The following is a 17,172-nucleotide window of genomic DNA, read 5'->3' as shown; positions in this document are numbered from 1 at the left end:
AGGCTTGGTACTTCAGAATGGGCTCCTGGATGATTAGAAGTTACACGCTCTACCTGCAGAAGCGTTGTAATTTTTTTTTCTCAAGATGTCAATAGCATATGTCTTAACTGGGCTTCACCAATTGCAAAGTCACATTTAGGCATTTTCTGTGTTAAAAAAAAATGGACCCATCCTACTGTAGGATTCTTTGATAATATGGTACATTTTTACCTGAACATTGCCTATCACATCATGTTTCCAAATTACAATTCCACTGAGCAAAAACCTGATGCAACATGGTTCACCTAGAATGTGACTATTACTTCCCAGTTCACTATGATTAGAAGGTGTTTTTGCTATTTTTAGAGTGACCCAAGGCCTACAGAATCCAGTATTTAGAGAAGGGATATTTCAGGATAATGACTGGAGTTGATTATTCCACATGGTAGGTTACAGGTTGCAGAGACATCCATTGTTTTGGTCTTTGTTATGAATCCAGTTACTTAGAGAGTCAGATTTTATTGTTGATAGAAACATGTTGTAGTGATTTGAGGTTGCATGTACTCCCAAAATCATGTCTTTCAACCCATTCCTTTGGAGGTGAACCCATTGTAAGTAGGACCTTTTAATGAGGTTACCTCAGTTAAGGTGTGGCCCACCTCAATCAGGATGTATCTTAATCCTATTACTGCAGTCCATTATAAGCAGAATGAAACTCAGACAGCAAAAAAAGCCACAGAGGAAGCAGCCAGAAACTGAAATAAATGGAATCCAGAAGAGAAGGGACAGACCAGGAGATGCTGCCATGTGCCTTGCCATGTGAAAAACTAAGGACAAGGGATCACTGGCAGCTAGCTCCGGATTGCCACAGTCTTTGGAAAGATAACATTGCCTTGATGACATCTTGATTTGGACTTTCTTTTAGCTTTAAAACTGTAAGCTAATTGTTTAGGCCAAACCATTGCATTGGTATTTGCTTGGACAGCCTAGATGTGGTTCAGCTCCCACAAAAGTCATAGGCTGGCAAGTGACTTATCCACACAGCCTATTAGGGACGAAACAGTGACTGGTACCCAACTCCTGACTCCTTATTGATCTTTCAAATGGTACTCTGGGAGTCCTAGGGGTTGCTGGCGAAGGCTCTTTTATTCCTCAATCTTCCAGAGCAACTCTTCTGTTTATTGGTTAGGCTTCTTGTAAGATATGTTTTGAAGAAGGGCTTCTGTTGCTTTGAAATGGACTATCCCATGTCATTTCTTTTCTTCTGTTGTTTCAATTAGCTACTGCTGTATAACAAACCACCCCAAAATTTAGTGGCTTAAAGCAAAATTATTTTTCATGTTTTGAAGTGGATCAAGAACTCAGACAGGACATAGTGAAGATGGCTTGTCTCTGCTCTTTGTATTGGGGCCAGAACATCCAAGGTGGTGCTTTCCCACTGGTTAATGTCTGGCTGGAATGGCTTCACTGGAGTTTATGTCTGGGACTTAGTTGTCAAGGTTGGCTAGGTACCTCAGTTCTCTTCCATGTAATCTCAGGGCTTCTTTCTCACCCTGTAGCCACTGCATGTAGAATCTCCAGGTTCTCTCTCCAGGAGCATGGCTGGACTTCTCACATGGCAGCTCAGGACTCACCAGAATACAAAAACAGGGTCTTCCAGACCTCAAGACTTAGGCCTGGGACGGGCATAGCATCAATTCCCACTGCATTCAGTTGGTTGAATCGCGGCACAGACCCACCCTGATTCATGGGGAGAGGACTATATAAGGCCATGAATGTGAGGAGGCATGGTTCATTGGGGGCCATGGGTATAACCACAACTGATTATGGTGGTGCTTTGACTGTACCAGCCATTGCAGAATAAAGGGCCTGAGGCATGCAAAGGACTGATCTCTTATAAAAAGTAGTCTTGAAAAACAGAAGATTAAAACTTACAAAGTACCATCAGTGCTTTTCTATAAGGGATCTATAAGTGCTCTTCTATAAGGGATCATATTGCCTCTTCCTCTGGAGATATTTTGTGTAGTCTCTCACCAGTGTGATTTTGGCAGTGCCAGGCGACAGGAAATTGGATGACCTCTCAGTGCTCTCTGCATCTTGGACTTTGGTCCTTGTTAAAGTGTTGGAGCCTATTTTACCCTCATCCTCTCCAGTTTTTCACTCAGCTGAAAGCTGTCTGAAGGAGCCAGTACAGTACCAGTTTTATTATTGTTAAACTGAATTGGAAAACATGGCAGTGCCATCTGTATCCCTTCTCAAGCCTAGACCTTAGGTTCTAGCCTGGGACTTACCCACATAATCCTAGGTCGGGAAAGTGAAAGAGCAGAGGTCTGGCCAGGCGTTTCAGAAGCAGGAGCTGCTGGGTGCCACAAGGAGGTAAGCAGCTCAAGCCTTCTCTTCTACCATGCTGGAGCACAGGCAAGTCTGAGAAGCTGAGACACATAGAGTGGATCCATTTCACTCTGAGGTATCTACTGATAGCTTGGATCAATCTGACTGAGAAGGTATAAATGAAGGAGATGAAGAGAGAGGCCTTCAAACTGTTCACTCCATCATTGCCTAAATACTTCCATGGGTGGAGACCCCTGCCACTAAGGTGTGGAAAGGTTAGTGTTGCCTTCAAAAAAACTCTATATCAGAATAAAGCCTTTTAGAGATTATTCTCTAAACCTGGAGTCCTGGAGGACTACAGAGAACTTTGAAGAAGTTGTAGAATATATGAGCTATGGTTCTGCTGATTGGGTTACAGATTATTGCAGAATGTTAATATTATACAGATAAGAGCACTGGCTTTGGTCTTAGACGGACCCAGCGCTGTTAGATGTGTGACGTAGGAAAAGTCCTTTTGATTTGTTAAGACTTTTTCTAGTTTGCTAGCTGCTGGAATGCAACACACCGGAGATGGATTGGCTTTTAATAAAAGGGGATTTATTTAGTTGGTTCTTCAGAGTAAAGGCAGCTAACTTTCAACTGAGGTTCTTTCTTAGTGGGAAGGCACAGGGTGATCTCTGCTGGCCTTCTCTCCAGGCCTCTGGGTTCCAACAACTTTCCCAGGGTGATTTATTTCTGCATCTCCAAAGGCCTGGGCTGAGCTGCGAGTGCTGAGATGAGGAGTGCTGAGATGAGGTATGCTGAGCTACTTGGGCTGTGCTACTTTGCGCTCTCTCATTTAAGCACCAGCCAATTAACTCAAACATCATTCATTGCAGCAGGCATGCCTCTTAGCTGACTGCGGATGTAATGAGCAATAGATGAGGTTCACGTACCATTGGCTCATGTCCACAGCAACAGAACTAGGTACCTTCACCTGACCAAGATGACAACTGAATTTAACTACCACAAGCCTTGTTTCAATATCTACAAAAATGGGTTAATCCTAGTGCTTACCTCATGGGTAATGACCCAGCAAGTATAATCAGTGTGGTCTGAATGAAGATAATGGTTCCCCTCTTCATAGGAAAGGATGACAAGTATCATAACATTTTTCAGTTTAAATTCTTCAAATCTCTTGTGCCCAGATCAGGCCAATTCTGATCCACTCTTGGGAGATTTTGTTTTTAGAATGCTTTCCTCAAACAGTGGATAAATTTCATAATTAATGTGAAGAATGGTAAATAATCCCAGAATCATTTATATTTGAATGTGGAACACACATCTGTGAATTTGGCTAGCAAATCTTTGTTGTTTTCTTATTTTCTAGAACTTTCTTATTTTACCTTTTCAACCTTTGGGAATATAGCCAACCACCTGGAAGAATTAAGAAGCTTTGACTAAGCGAAGTTGGTGTTGTAGAATACTTGCATGAGAATTTTTGCACTTTACTACAGAGATTCCCATTTTGGTGGCCTGTCTATTCTGATGGGAGACATAATCCTGGAGCGTGACAGCAAATTTACTCACACACCTAGGTTTATTTCTTTATTTTATTTAACAAATCTAAGTTTCCTCACAAGCTCTGACCCACTCAATAGTAAGGGGAGAGAGGTTGGAGTGGGGGAGTCTCAAAACTTCCCAGTGAGTGGTATCTCAAGCTCTCCCAGTGTAAGTTGTCTTTTTAGAGATTACTCAGTTCCTCTTGGCTCAGATTCCAACTCACCCATCCCATTTCTTCTCTCTAAGATGGTGTCTAGAATGGAGGAAAGCAGCAGTTGTGTGACCTCTGGGGCCTCAGATCCCCACATGCAAGGTTTTATTTTCCCTTCAAGTTCCTTGGGTCTCTGGCAATGGCCCCTAGTCTGCTGGTCACAGGGTTCCCAGCTGATCTGTGGGGTTGATTCCTAAGCTAGGGAACTTATGTTCTATTCACTTGGATTGACCAGAACTTGGAGATCCTTTTCCACAACACCTACTCCATCTCTTTCTGCTTGTGTGGGTGCATGTACATATGTGACTTGATCAAATCTCGCTGGCTCTGCCACTCACGTCTGACATTTTCCTGTACCTCCCAGTTGATTCTAGGCTTGTGGAGTTTGACATGGAACCTTCAGCTTTAGGGTCACCTCATGCCACTGTGATAACTATCCCCTCATGCTACTTCAGCAAGCAAGGGGCTGTTGGGAGCATCTGGATCCTTTCTAGGACCCGTGGGAGCTGAGGAAGGCTTAGATTGTTCTGCAGCAACTTTGGCCCTCCAGTGCTTAAAATGGGGAGCTGGGCACAAAGTCCATACCCAACCTTCCTTCTCCTCTCCCTGCTGTCCTCCTCCTCTTCTATCATTGTGTGGAAGAAGGATTGTTAGAGACATAGATTGGCTGTGGAGTAGACTGCTGTACTGTGTATTGTGGACCACAGGCTCATATACAGCAGAAGCTCTCAGCAAATGACTGATTTATTACTTACATAGCACAAAGGAACCAGAAGAGGAAAGAAAAGATCTTACCGTGGCAGGTTCCCTGGGGAGAACAATTGCTGAGGTCAGAGTTGTTGGATGGCAGCTCTGCATGCCCTGTATCACATGGGATATGGGAAGCCACTTGTGGCTGGTCTCCCAAGGAGGCCATTTGCATAACAGTGCTGCACTGCTCACTTCATGAGGGACACCTACACTGACTGAGTGATGGGCTTTTATGTACTCCAGGGGGAGGGGATCCTGCCAATGAGCTACTGTTGTTCCCTGGCAGGCAGCTGAGGCTGGTCAAGATTTAACATCTCCCCAGGCTTAGCCTGCAGTTTCTTGTGAAATGGAAACATAACAAACACCTGCATGCGAAGAGTAAAGGAGGGGTGTAGGTGAGGGCTGGGAGATGGCTGCTGAGTGTGTCTGTAACTTCATCATTAGCACGTTAAATTTCAAGAAGAATTCATAGTTGGCAAGCGAGGGAAGAGCCAAACATTTAAAAGATAGGCAGGAGAACCCAAGCATTTAGAGGAGGAACAATTAGTTCTCTACATGTCAATATTTTCTGAGGGCATCATTGTATATTGCTAGATAGAATAAAATGAAATATAGAATAATAGAAGTAATGAAATGAATAAAGACATGATGACAATGTTGATTTATCAATAAGTCCCATTATACTTAGTATTTTTATAAGAAGGCAGGTAACTCTAATGTGTTACAAAGTTTTTTACAGAAATGGTTAGTGTTAGTACTTAATGGAATAAGGACACTAGCCAATATAAAGATTAAAAGCATGGATTTTAAGGTTAAATAGACCCAGGTTCAAAATCCAGTTGGATCCTAGTATAATTGTTTGTGTATCCTAAGAGACACAATTTCCTCTTGAGTAAAATGATGAAATCTGTGACACTTCAGTAAAGAAATACTACTCACAAAGAATGCCTTAATGGTTTTAAAAAAAACTTAATATAAGGCACAATATTTAGTACGGTGCCTGGTACAGAGTCAACATCAGTAAATAGTACCCATTTTCATTTGGAAAGTCACTTATCTGGAATCCTTTAGTCCCTGATGATATAAGTAGTGTTATGGTATGTGTATGGATAGCCTCCAACTTATAAACAGGTTTTATTCTGGAACTTAGTTAATCTGTGCAATTATTTGTAGTTTAGATTTAGAAGAGGATCCAGAAGGTACCTATTTATCCAGCCAACCATTGCAGGATTTATATGTGTGTTGAGGACAGAGGTGGGAAGGGGGTCAGAATTCCTTTACTCTTGGAAGCAAATGACTTTTTTCTGGAACTAGAATTCTTTACTCCATTCACTCCAGACCACTGATTAAAGAGAAAATTTACAGAACTTCTGTTACACAGTGGCAAGGGAATCTATAGAGACAATCCTCTGAGTGGCCGATCAATAGGCTTATGATCCTATTCCTACTTTACTTCCTGTTTTTCTGTTTCTTCACTGGAATCAAAGAAGATGCTAGTGCACTTGCTTTTTTCTCAGGTAAGGTTGCAGTATCCAATAAGGGACAGTGGGAATTGTTGAGGAATGATGAATACCTTTAAAAGAAGACCAATGTAATTGAGCGATAAACTCTATTTTCTTCCTATGATGTTGAGAAGTACTTCAGCTATATATTTTTTTTAGCTTTTTATTTTGAAATCTTTAGCTCTATTTTTAAAAATCAAGATAGTTAAGAATTGGTGGTTGAGACTGAATCACATAAACATTGCCATTATTATCAAGTCAATTACGAACAGTTTTCTGTTTTCCATGATGAAGGCAGACAATTGTCATGAGAAGAGGAAGAGGTTAATGTGAAAGAAACTCAACATTTAATTTAATGAGGGCCTACTAAGAGTCAGGCACTAGACTAGGTGCTTGCTTCCCTTTTTCCTTCATTCATTTGGTGGACATTTATCAAGCACTGACTGTGTCGGCATTGCTTGAAATGTATCCTATCATTTTTTTAATTTAAAGTTTTTATTTTCAAAAACTTTCAAACTTATAGGTCAGTCACAAAAATAATATAAACCCTATACAGAGTACAATGTACCCTTATCCCTCCAAATACCCAGATACACCAATTTTAACATTCTGACACATTTTTTTGTATCATTCCATCAAACTATGAATCCATCTATCTTTATGTCTGTCTGTCTATTTATCAACCCATACTGCCATATATATTACCTAATAATAAAGGTATACACTTATGTATCCGTCTTACGTGCAATTATTAAACTTAAGAAATTGACATATAGCTTACAATCTATATTCTAACTTTTTCATGCATCTCAATATTGTTCTTTTGAGCCTTTTCTTCTTCCTTGTTAGATTCCATCCAGGGTCATGTACTGTCTTTAGTGTATGATCATGTATGGTCTCTTCAGTTGCTCTTCTTAAAAATTTTAAACATGTATGAAGCATAAACTTTCCTATCTTAACCACTCCCAAACATAAACCATCCTGTGAGATTAACCATATATACTGTATTGTGATACCATTGCCACTTCCCCTTACTAAAATTTTCCATTTTCCCAAACAGTAACTCTACAACCATTTTGCCTTAACTACCCTTTCCCCCATTCCCCACTTCTGGCAACCTGTAATCTAATTTCTGTCTCTGAGTTTGCATGTTCCCCAATACTTTCTTTATAAGTTACCATAGGAGTTAAATTTAACATCCTCAGTCTATCACAATCTTGTTTGCTTTGACACCAACTTAACTTCATTAGTATGTATAATCTATGTTCCTATACCTCTTTATCCCTCTCACTTTTATGTAGTTCTTGTCACAATTACATGCTTATTCACTGAGTCCAAAACCACTGATTCATTATTACATTTCATGTATTTGCCTTTTAGATCCTGTAAGAAGTTAAAAGCGGAGTTCAAATGAAAAATACAACAGTACTGACATTTACATTTACCCAGGTTGTCATCCTTACTGGAGATCCTTATTTCTTCATGTGGCTTTAGTCAATTGCTACTGTCCTTTCCTTTCAAACCACATATTTTGTAGGGCTAGTCTAGTGGTGACAGACTCCCTCAGCTTTTGTTTATCTGGGAATATCTTTATTTTTCCTTTGTTTCTGAAAGACAGCTCTGCCAGTATAGAATTCTTGGTTGGAAAATTTTGCATTTTAAATATTTCTTCCCACTTCCTTCTTCATTCTGTGGTTTCTGTTGATAAATCAGCCCTTAATCTTATTGAAACTCCCTTGTGTGTGACATGTTTATTCTCCTTTGTGGCTTTCAGAATTTTATCATAAAGATAAACTTTGACATTTGCCAATTTGATTATAATATGCCATGGCATGGGTCTATTTGGGCTTATTATGTTTAGAGTTTGTTGAGTATCTTGGATGTGTATATTCATGCTTTTCTTTAAATTTGAGAAGTTTTAGCCATTCTTTCTTTCATTATTCTCTCTGCCCTTTATGTATCTCCTTCTGGAACTCCCACAATGCATATAATGGTATGCTTGATGGTGTCCCACAGATTCCTCAGGTTCTATACACTTTTCTTCATTCTTTCATCCTTCTGCTCCTCAGACTGGATGATTTCAGTGTTTTATATTCAAGTTCACTGGTTCTTTCTTCTGCCTTCTCCAATCTGCTGCTAATCACTCTTGAGAATTTTTAATTTCTCTTATCGTGCCCTTCAGCCCTGTTTGTTTCCTTTTCATAATTTCTGTCTCTCTCTGATATTCTCTATGTGTTCATCTATCATCTTCCCAATTTCCTTTAGGTCTTTGTCCATGTTTTCCTTTAGTTCTAGCGTATTTAGGATCTTTTTTTTCAGTCTTTGTCTAATGTGTCCCAGGTCTGCTTCTCCTCACTGATGGTTTCTAATGCTTTAATCTTCTCCTTTTCCTGGGCCATCACTTCCTGTTTCTTTATATGTTTTTAAATCTTTTGTTGACATCTGGATATTTTGATATGTTATTGTTGGAATTTAGACTCTGAGATGTCTGTTCCTTAAGTTTTTATCTAGCTAGTATTATTACAGAGGTTTTCTTGAATGCAGGTGCTAATAAAAAAATAAAAAGAATTTCGAAGAAGGAAGGAGAAGTATAAAAGAAAATGCCTTTCCCAGTCTTTGTAGATTGAGCTGTGTGTATATTCTCCTTTAGGGCTTTTCCATACAAAGAGTTTAGAAAATAGTTTGAAACCGAAGTGTAGGGGCTGCCCTAACCCTTTCTGAGCATGTGTTTGTTTTTTCTTATCTTGGGCATGAATGTGTGGCCCTAGGAATTCCCCATTTACATAGTTCTGAATGTCTCCTCTTCCCTAAGGGACAGCCAGCAATTCCTTCCCCTATGATCTCACACTATATTCTTTAGGAGTGCTTGGTGAACTGCCTTCTACATGCAGGGCAAGTTCTGGGGTGGTGAATCCCTCAGGCTACTACTAAAGAGATTGGGCCAGGCATACATGCTTCCAGTATGAGGTGAGGGTTATTTGCTCTTTCTGGAACCCAGATCAGGAACCCAGATAGGAATGGGAGTACAGACTGGTTCTGTGCTGAGCTGGAAATGTGTGGGGCCAGCCATGGTGCCAAGAGAGCCTACCACTTTTAAGAAGCTTTTTCATGATGCAGTACTTATTCTTTTACTGCAGTCCTTTAACTTTTTTTCCTGGAGCTTAGAGAAAAATGCTTCTGGAGCCCTTGCTGGTTCTTCAAAGATTCTTTGGGAGGATGCTTCTTGATTAGGGTAAGGCTATCTCATCAATTTTTACTAAATGAAAAATTCAATCAATATATTACTCTTTTCTGATTAAATTAATAAAAAATTAAGTATACATGTTATTTTTATAACAAATATATGCTAATTGTTAAAAATCATATTGAAGAGCTTATAAAGAAAAGCAATCATCTTATGACTATGTCTGTTCCTCCATCCTGCTCCTCAGAGACACACCTTCTAATTTTAGCTTCTTATAGTTTCATCCATATCTCTAACATGCATCACAACTATTTCCAAATTTATCAATTTTAGATATTATCTGTTGACTTCTGTTAATTTGTTTGAGTTTTTATCTCTGTATTCTCTATTGCCATTCTCCTAATATAATCATATTACTTTTTCATTGGTCATCTTTGAAACTTTAGGTAATATGTTTATACCTTTCTTTTTTAGGTACCATCTCATGATTTCTCTCTTTATCTCTTAATTTTTATCATCTGTATTTTTATGTGTTGTAATAGATGAAGTTACAGTCAGATATTGTGATCATTTAAATATTCCATGCTTTGACTATAAATTTGTTTAAAAAAATTAGAAATTGTCTACATTATTATGGCAATTATGTGACATAGTGTGATTTTGTTTTCTTTCCTGTACATTTTTTTGTTTTCTTTTATGTTTCTAATTCCTTTCCCTGCCCCACCTCCTAGATTATTTATCTTTGTAGCCTTTATATGTTGGATAGCAACAATATCATCAGACTATCTACCTTCTTTACCTCTGGGTAGCTGTCCTCTGAAACTTTTCTCCTCTGAATCATCTGTTGGATGTTTTATATTAGCTTTCTTCTCTACTTTCTAAATTTGGAGCCATTTTTTTTTCCTGGTTCCCATGTTATATTCTTTCTTTCTTCACTCCCTCATTTTGCTGGTATGCATCCTAAGAAGAATATGTAGGAAATAAATTGCCTGAGTCTGAAAATATCTTTATTCACCCCTCACACTTGATTGTTTTAATTATTTTTAAAAAATGTCTTCTGGCCTTTCCTTGTATTGTTTTTGTTCTGTTACCATTAAGATGCATGTTATTCCACATGAATTGATCCTCCATGTATTATTTTTCTTAGGTTTCTTGTCTTTTTCACTTTCTATTCGACTTTCTGTGAGCTTTTACTTAATCTTCCAATATTTATGTGGAATTTTTCATGATCACTCATTTTTTAATTGGAAAGGGAGGAATATCTTAATAACCTTCTCAGATAATTGTGGATATTATTCTTTATCTCTGAACCAAAACTCAACCAGTGGTAGTTTCTTTTTTTTAGTGCAGTTTTTATTTTATTTTTATATGGTGTATGGTGGGGGTCACATTTCATTCTTTTTCCATGTGAGTATCCCTTTATTGCAGTACTGTCTGTTGAATCCTTGTTTTCTTGTTTGTTGTTTGCTTGCTTGTTTGGTTTTTTGGGAAAAGCATGGGCTGGGAATTGAACCTGGGTCTCCAGCATGGCAGGTGAAAATTCTACCACTGAACTACCCTTATGCCCCTGAATTAATGCAGTTTTTTTTCAGATATATTGAGACAGCATACAGTCATCCAAAGTATACAATCGAAGGCATCACATAGTTCATCTACATATTCAAATTTTTTACCATCGTATAGATGTGTATTCATTGTCATGCTCATTTTTTGAACATTTGCATTACCCCAGAAAAAGAAATAAAAAGAAAATGCCCATATATCCCATACCCCCTACCTTTCCTTCTCATTGACCACTAGTATTGCAATCTATTTTTTTTTTTTTACCTTTAATCACACCTTATTATTTAATTAGTTTTTATCCTTATTTTTTATCTTATCTGTCCATACCCTGAATAGATGGACAGTCAGGCACGGTCACATTGTAAAAGCTATATTGTTATACAATCGTCTTCAAGAATCATGGCTATTGAAATACAATTCAACAGTTTCAGGTACTTCCCTCCAGCAACTCCAGTACACCATAAAGTAGAAAGGGATATCTATACAATGTATAGGAATAAACTCCAGAATAACCTCTTGACTCTGTTTGAAATCTCTCAGCCACTGAAGCTTTATCTCATCTCATTTCTTTTTTTCCACCTTTGGTCAAGAAGCCTTTCTCAATCCCATGATGCCAGGTCCTGGGTCATCCCTGGAGTCCTGTCCCATGTTGCCAGGGAGATTTACACCCATGAAAGTCGTGTCCCACAGAGTGGGGAGGGAAGTGATTTTAACTGTTGTGTTGGCTTAGAAAGAGAGCCCACATAGGAGTAATAAAAGAGGTTCTCTGGCTGTGACTCTTAAGCATAATTATAAGTAGATTTACCTTCTCCTTTGCAGAAATATGTTTCACAAGGGCAAGCCCTAAGATAAAGGGGTTGGCTTAGTAAATTGGTTGTCCCCAGTGCTTGGGAGAATAACAGGAAATTTCCCAGGTAGGGGAGTTTAATATTTCCTTCTTTCTCCCTAGTTTCCTAAGAGGACTTTGCAAATAACTTTTTATTCTCTGCCCAAATTTCTCTGGGATGTGTTGGAGCATCACACTAACATGTATACAAGATCTCACTCCCTATTCCAGATACCATGTAATTATGGTGTTTGAATAAATTGATCATACAAGTTAAATTAGATAGTATGCTACCAAAAATATAAATTTTGCATCTGATAAATATCTCTTCCTTTGGTCTCATATTAAAGTTGAAGTTTTAAAATATAGATCATATCATCCTTTACCCTGTATTCTGATTTACCTTAGTCCTATCCAGATCAGCTTCATTCATATCACTAGCTGAGGTCTGATCACTTTTTCAACTTTTTAAACAGTTGCTGTATGGGATAATGGTTACTTTCTTAGTTTCAGAGTTTCAGAGCTCTGAGTCTCAGGTGTCATGCAAATACTTGAAGTTCCTTGGAATGACCAGATTATACACAAATAGCTCAGCATCTCAGAATTTAGAAATACAGTTTCAATTCTGGAGTAGATGTGACTGCTATAAGAGCTTACAATCTAGGAACCTTTACAATAGGCCCCAACCTGATAACCCATGCACTTGACTTCTGTTGTCTAAGTTTGTATGTTATAGTTAGTACATATGAGTGAAACATGATAATATTTGTCTGTTTCTGACATTTTACTCAACATACTGTCTTCAAAGTTTTTGTCACTCATTTTTAACTTATATGTGCTCTGACTTATTCTCTCTCTCTCTCTCTTTATTCCCCTAGAGCTTTGTACTCTTGTTTAATGAATGTATTACCTTCTTGAATTTCTCCAAGGATACTAATTAGGGATTTGAAAAAATTCTTCTCAGTTTTCTATATTATTTCTCTCTTTCATAGTCATTTTTCTTTTCAACTTTTTTTTTTTTTACCCAATTCTAATTTTCGTGTGGAGTTTTACCTTTTTTTTTTGTATGGACAGGTACTGGGAATCAAACCTGGGCCTCTGGTATGGCAGGTGAGAACTTTGCCTGCTGAGCCACCATGGCCCCATTTTACCTTTTAAGTTCATATACTTTTATCTTATTGTGGAGTCTAGGATATGAAGGGAAGTAAACACATGTAGCCAAATCATCATCTATAACTTCCTATTATGAAAAATGCAATCCATTTCCTCTCTTGCTATAGGTGGTTTAAGGGAAATTAACTGCTGTTTCAAGGAATTAACAAGAGAGATGTTTAAGCTGACTTTACTTCATATACACTCTGGGGTAATTTATTGTACTTTGTACTTCTTTTAAGGCTTAGTAGCTCAGTTTAAGAAATGTGAGTTTATTTGTGGAGAGGAGATCAAGATGCAGGTTTTATTTTGCTTTCAGAATAAAGTCAATGCTCTTTGATACTCAAAGGTCTTTGAGCTGATCTCCTACCATTCTTCCTACTTGCTCTCTGTTCCATCTGCACAAGTCCACTCTGCGTTCCCTGCTGTCATACCTTTGGTCATATTGGTTCCTCTGACTCGAATGTACCCTTCCTTCTAAAAACCTCTTGAGCTTACCAAAGGCAGGGATCATGTTTTCATTTCTTTATCTATTGTTTTTGCACCTCCTCCCCCCCCCCCCCCCCCCCCCGTTGCTGGTTATATCTTGGCCATTCAAATGTTTAAATGAACTTTACTCATTCTTCTAGACTGGAGCATGTTCTGACATTACCCCTTTGTGATGCAGTCCCTAACCGCCTTCAAACAGAGTTAATTATTTTCTTATCTGTTTGTTTAGTTAGTTGTGCACATGTCTATTTGTCCTGAAAAATTGTAATTTCCTTGAGTGCAAGGACCATATTGCATCAATCTGGACATTCCTGACGTCTTGCATTGTGCTTCATACCTAGTTTGTACTTAAGCGGGAGGGGAGGACTGGTTGCAGATTTTCATTAAAGAAGACTTATAAATTAGCAGGTGTTTTGGTTTGCTAGCCTGAATGCAATATACCAGAAATGGATTGGCTTTAACAAAGGGGATTTATTAAGTTACAAATTTATAGTTCTAATGCCAAGAAAATGTCCAAATTAAGGCATCAGCAAGAGGATGCCTTCACTCAAGAAATGCCAATCGTGTCTTGGGTTTCTCTGTCACATGGGAAGGTACTTGGAGATGTATGCTGGCCCTTCTCTCCTGGGTTGGTTTCAAAATGGCTCTCTCAGCTCCTGTGTATCTTTCTGGCTTATTCTGGGGCATTTTTCTTCAAGCATCCTTGGGTCCTCCCTTAGCTTCTCCCAAGCAAACTCTAGATTTTGTCTCTTAGCTTGGAATCTCCCAGGACATTTTCTGTCTCCAAGCATCTGTGCTTTCTCCAAATTATCTCCCTCTTAAAGGACTTCAGTAAGCAGGTTAAGACTCACTTTGAATGGGCAGGGTCAAAGTTTCATGGAAACAACCTAATCAAGAGGTCCTACCCAATAGTAGGTCGCGCCCACAAGATTGGATTAAAAGAACATGTTTTTTTTCTGGGTGCATAACATATTCAAACTAGCACAACCAGTTTATAGTTTCACTTCATAAAAGTTGTATCTATGTTCCTTTTAAGTAGGTTAAAGCATTCTCAAGACAAGATTACTGTATTTAGTTATTCTTTCTCTACCCCCATTCCTCTACTCGTTCCCATAGAGATGAGACTGGACAATTACCCATATTGTGAATAAATAGTAAAGGTTGTATTCGAATTAAATAAACCTCCCAGCTAAATGAGGAAATTATATAACACCATTATTTCATTCTACCTATACAATGTACCCCTGTATGTTTATAACAACCTATGGTATGTGTATGTGTTTTTTTTATCAGTGGGTGGAGTATTTGTGGAGAAGAGGTAGTCAAGCTAAAGTACCACGTTTAAGTTCTGGATGTTGTTTGCTTAGTTGAAGTTCTTGACAGTGAAAGAGGGAGAGCTGATTTCCTGAGTACCAAAAAATATTTTTTTGATCTTTTTGATTCAAATTTTGAAGACTTTTGATCTTCAAAATTATGGGAAGTAGTGAGAAGACACTAAGCCATATATGGCTTAATTAAAACTCATGTCAAAGTGAGTAGTAAATTGGTGCTTGTGAAAGAGCTTGAAATGCAGTGTCTGGCTGTGAGCAGGTTTTGTCATTGCAAACATTTGGCTCAGCCTCTATGAAGCACTAGTATTTGGTGTCAGGGCTGGATCAGCATTTCTTACAAAGGCAATGGTTATCTATGGTATGTGTGTGTTCCATGGGCCATACACAGTCTCCTTTCCTCTGCCTCTCTAAAACCTTCTCCCCCATGGTGGGCTCATGCTGGAGCCAAGAAGGCTGATCTGTCGCTCTGGCCAAAAGACTAAAATGCCAGGTGAAGCCCAGAAGAAATTACTTTTGGATTCTCTTTTGCTCTGTATTATCAGTGTACTTTCACTGGGAAGATAAATTGGGGATTGAATATGACTCATGGCAATCCACTGGATTTCTGTATTGTTTGTTGCTTGCTTGATTGCTAACTTCTTGAAGTGTGCTGACCTTATCATGTGTATTCAAAATATTCAGTTGTAAAGCACGGTTCTTTTGTATTCCTCACTATTCTTTTGTCGTTTTCCTGATCAAGAGGCTCTATATTTTGGAGGGAATCACAAATACCCTGATTGGTTGGCATTACTTTATGACCTCAGAGAATCTCAACTAAGGTCTTGTCTCATGTGCCTTTTTCTTTTCTTCTCTCTTTTTTTTTTTAACAGATACTAATTTTGTGCTGGGGAATGCCCAGATAGTGGACTGGCCTATCGTATATAGCAATGATGGATTTTGCAAGCTGTCTGGCTACCACAGGGCAGAAGTGATGCAAAAAAGCAGTACCTGCAGGTATTTATGTTTGGGGTTGTTCTGATGAACAATCTATCATGGTATTTTTGGAAAAAGGAAATGGCTTAGATTGGAAATTTCCTTTATCCATTTGGTGTTCAATCAGGATATTTATTGCAATATCATTTCTAGGTCAGCCACTGAATTAGAAAAATCAAAGAAGACTTAAGATACAGTCCCTAGCCTTGGTGAACTTGTAGTCAGCAAGATGGGGGGAGAAAAAATTCAGAAAAACCATTTTTTCTATAAAGTGTGAACTTAAAAGTTGATAAAGCTTTAGATTAAATATGTAAATTAGAAAATTTAATTAAATGACTTTTGGAAGATTAATTTTTTTTAATTTATGAAAATTTTAGAATCAAAATAATATTGGAAACAAGGGCCTTGATCATAGAGCTTTTCCTCAGCCAAAATTCTTTATATCAGAAAAAAAGAGGAGAGAACCGCTGTTTTGTAATGCTCTAATGCAAGCTGTTACGATTCTTTCTGATCTCTACCTTAAAGGCAGAAGCAAGTTGTGCTAACAGCGTAGCCTGTGTATTTAACAGGATTACTAACCAAGCAGCACCCTGGAGCCTGGCATTAGGAAGCTGTTTCAAAGTGTTCTCTTATGTTGAGCCAGGCATGTAGCCTGGATCCTGACTTCCTCCTGCAGAGCCCTCACCCCTCACCCCTTGCCTTCTTCACAGTCTTCTGTCTGCAGGGGTATCTGCATGAAGAGGAATCATTTTCTCAAAGCAGCCGACTCAGGAAATAAGCTCCTCTAAGAAGACAGATAGTTTTTCTCTTTTCAAAAGTTACATTTTCATGGTATTAAATCTGTAAATACCTGTAGTTTGGTGAAAAATATTGATTGTTTTGAAAATATTTTGATTTTTCTTAACGTTTACATTTTGGGGACTAGGAAATGGAAAATTTTCGTAACTTTTTTCCTCCACTGCTCAAAGATTTAGAAATTAGAGCTCACAAGTAATGCAGTTGAATTCTTTTATTTTCCTGGAGTGATGTTATCCTCTTAAACATCTTCATCTTTATCTCTATATCTATCTACTCTACCTATATATCATCTTAGCTGTCTTCTACATTTATGTCTATATACACACATATAAAATCAGAACAAATCTTGGGTGTGAGCTTTGCTGTGTAGTGTGATTTGAGCAGCCTCTTCTTTCCTTTTCTTGCTTCTAATCTGCTATAATTAGACACTTCAAGGAAATCAGATAAAGTAACTGGGTAATTTAGCCAACTTTTTTTTTATGCATAATTCTAAGTAACTTATTTAATTATATGAGGGTAGATAAGTCCCTCTCTAAGAATGA

The 17,172-nt window shown here is 38.2% G+C and overlaps 1 protein-coding gene across 11 annotated transcripts in view; it reads left to right on the top strand.

The window, feature by feature from the left end:
- Positions 1–17,172, top strand: part of KCNH1 (potassium voltage-gated channel subfamily H member 1) — a 560,131-nt gene that overhangs the window by 66,260 nt on the left and 476,699 nt on the right. For 9 of the 11 annotated variants that reach the window (XM_077157706.1, XM_077157712.1, XM_077157711.1 and 6 more), the window contains one exon: positions 15,730–15,853. The exons of the other annotated variants lie outside the window; for them this stretch is intronic. In XM_077157706.1, coding sequence (XP_077013821.1) covers positions 15,831–15,853 — 23 coding nt within the window. In that variant the 5' untranslated portion in view covers positions 15,730–15,830. The remainder of the gene's footprint in view (positions 1–15,729; positions 15,854–17,172) is intronic. 11 annotated transcript variants of the gene reach the window in all.

The sequence above is a fragment of the Tamandua tetradactyla genome, chromosome 4, assembly GCF_023851605.1.
Source record: "Tamandua tetradactyla isolate mTamTet1 chromosome 4, mTamTet1.pri, whole genome shotgun sequence".
Taxonomy (NCBI): Eukaryota; Metazoa; Chordata; class Mammalia; order Pilosa; family Myrmecophagidae; genus Tamandua; species Tamandua tetradactyla.
This window is presented reverse-complemented; position numbering and strand designations above follow the sequence as displayed.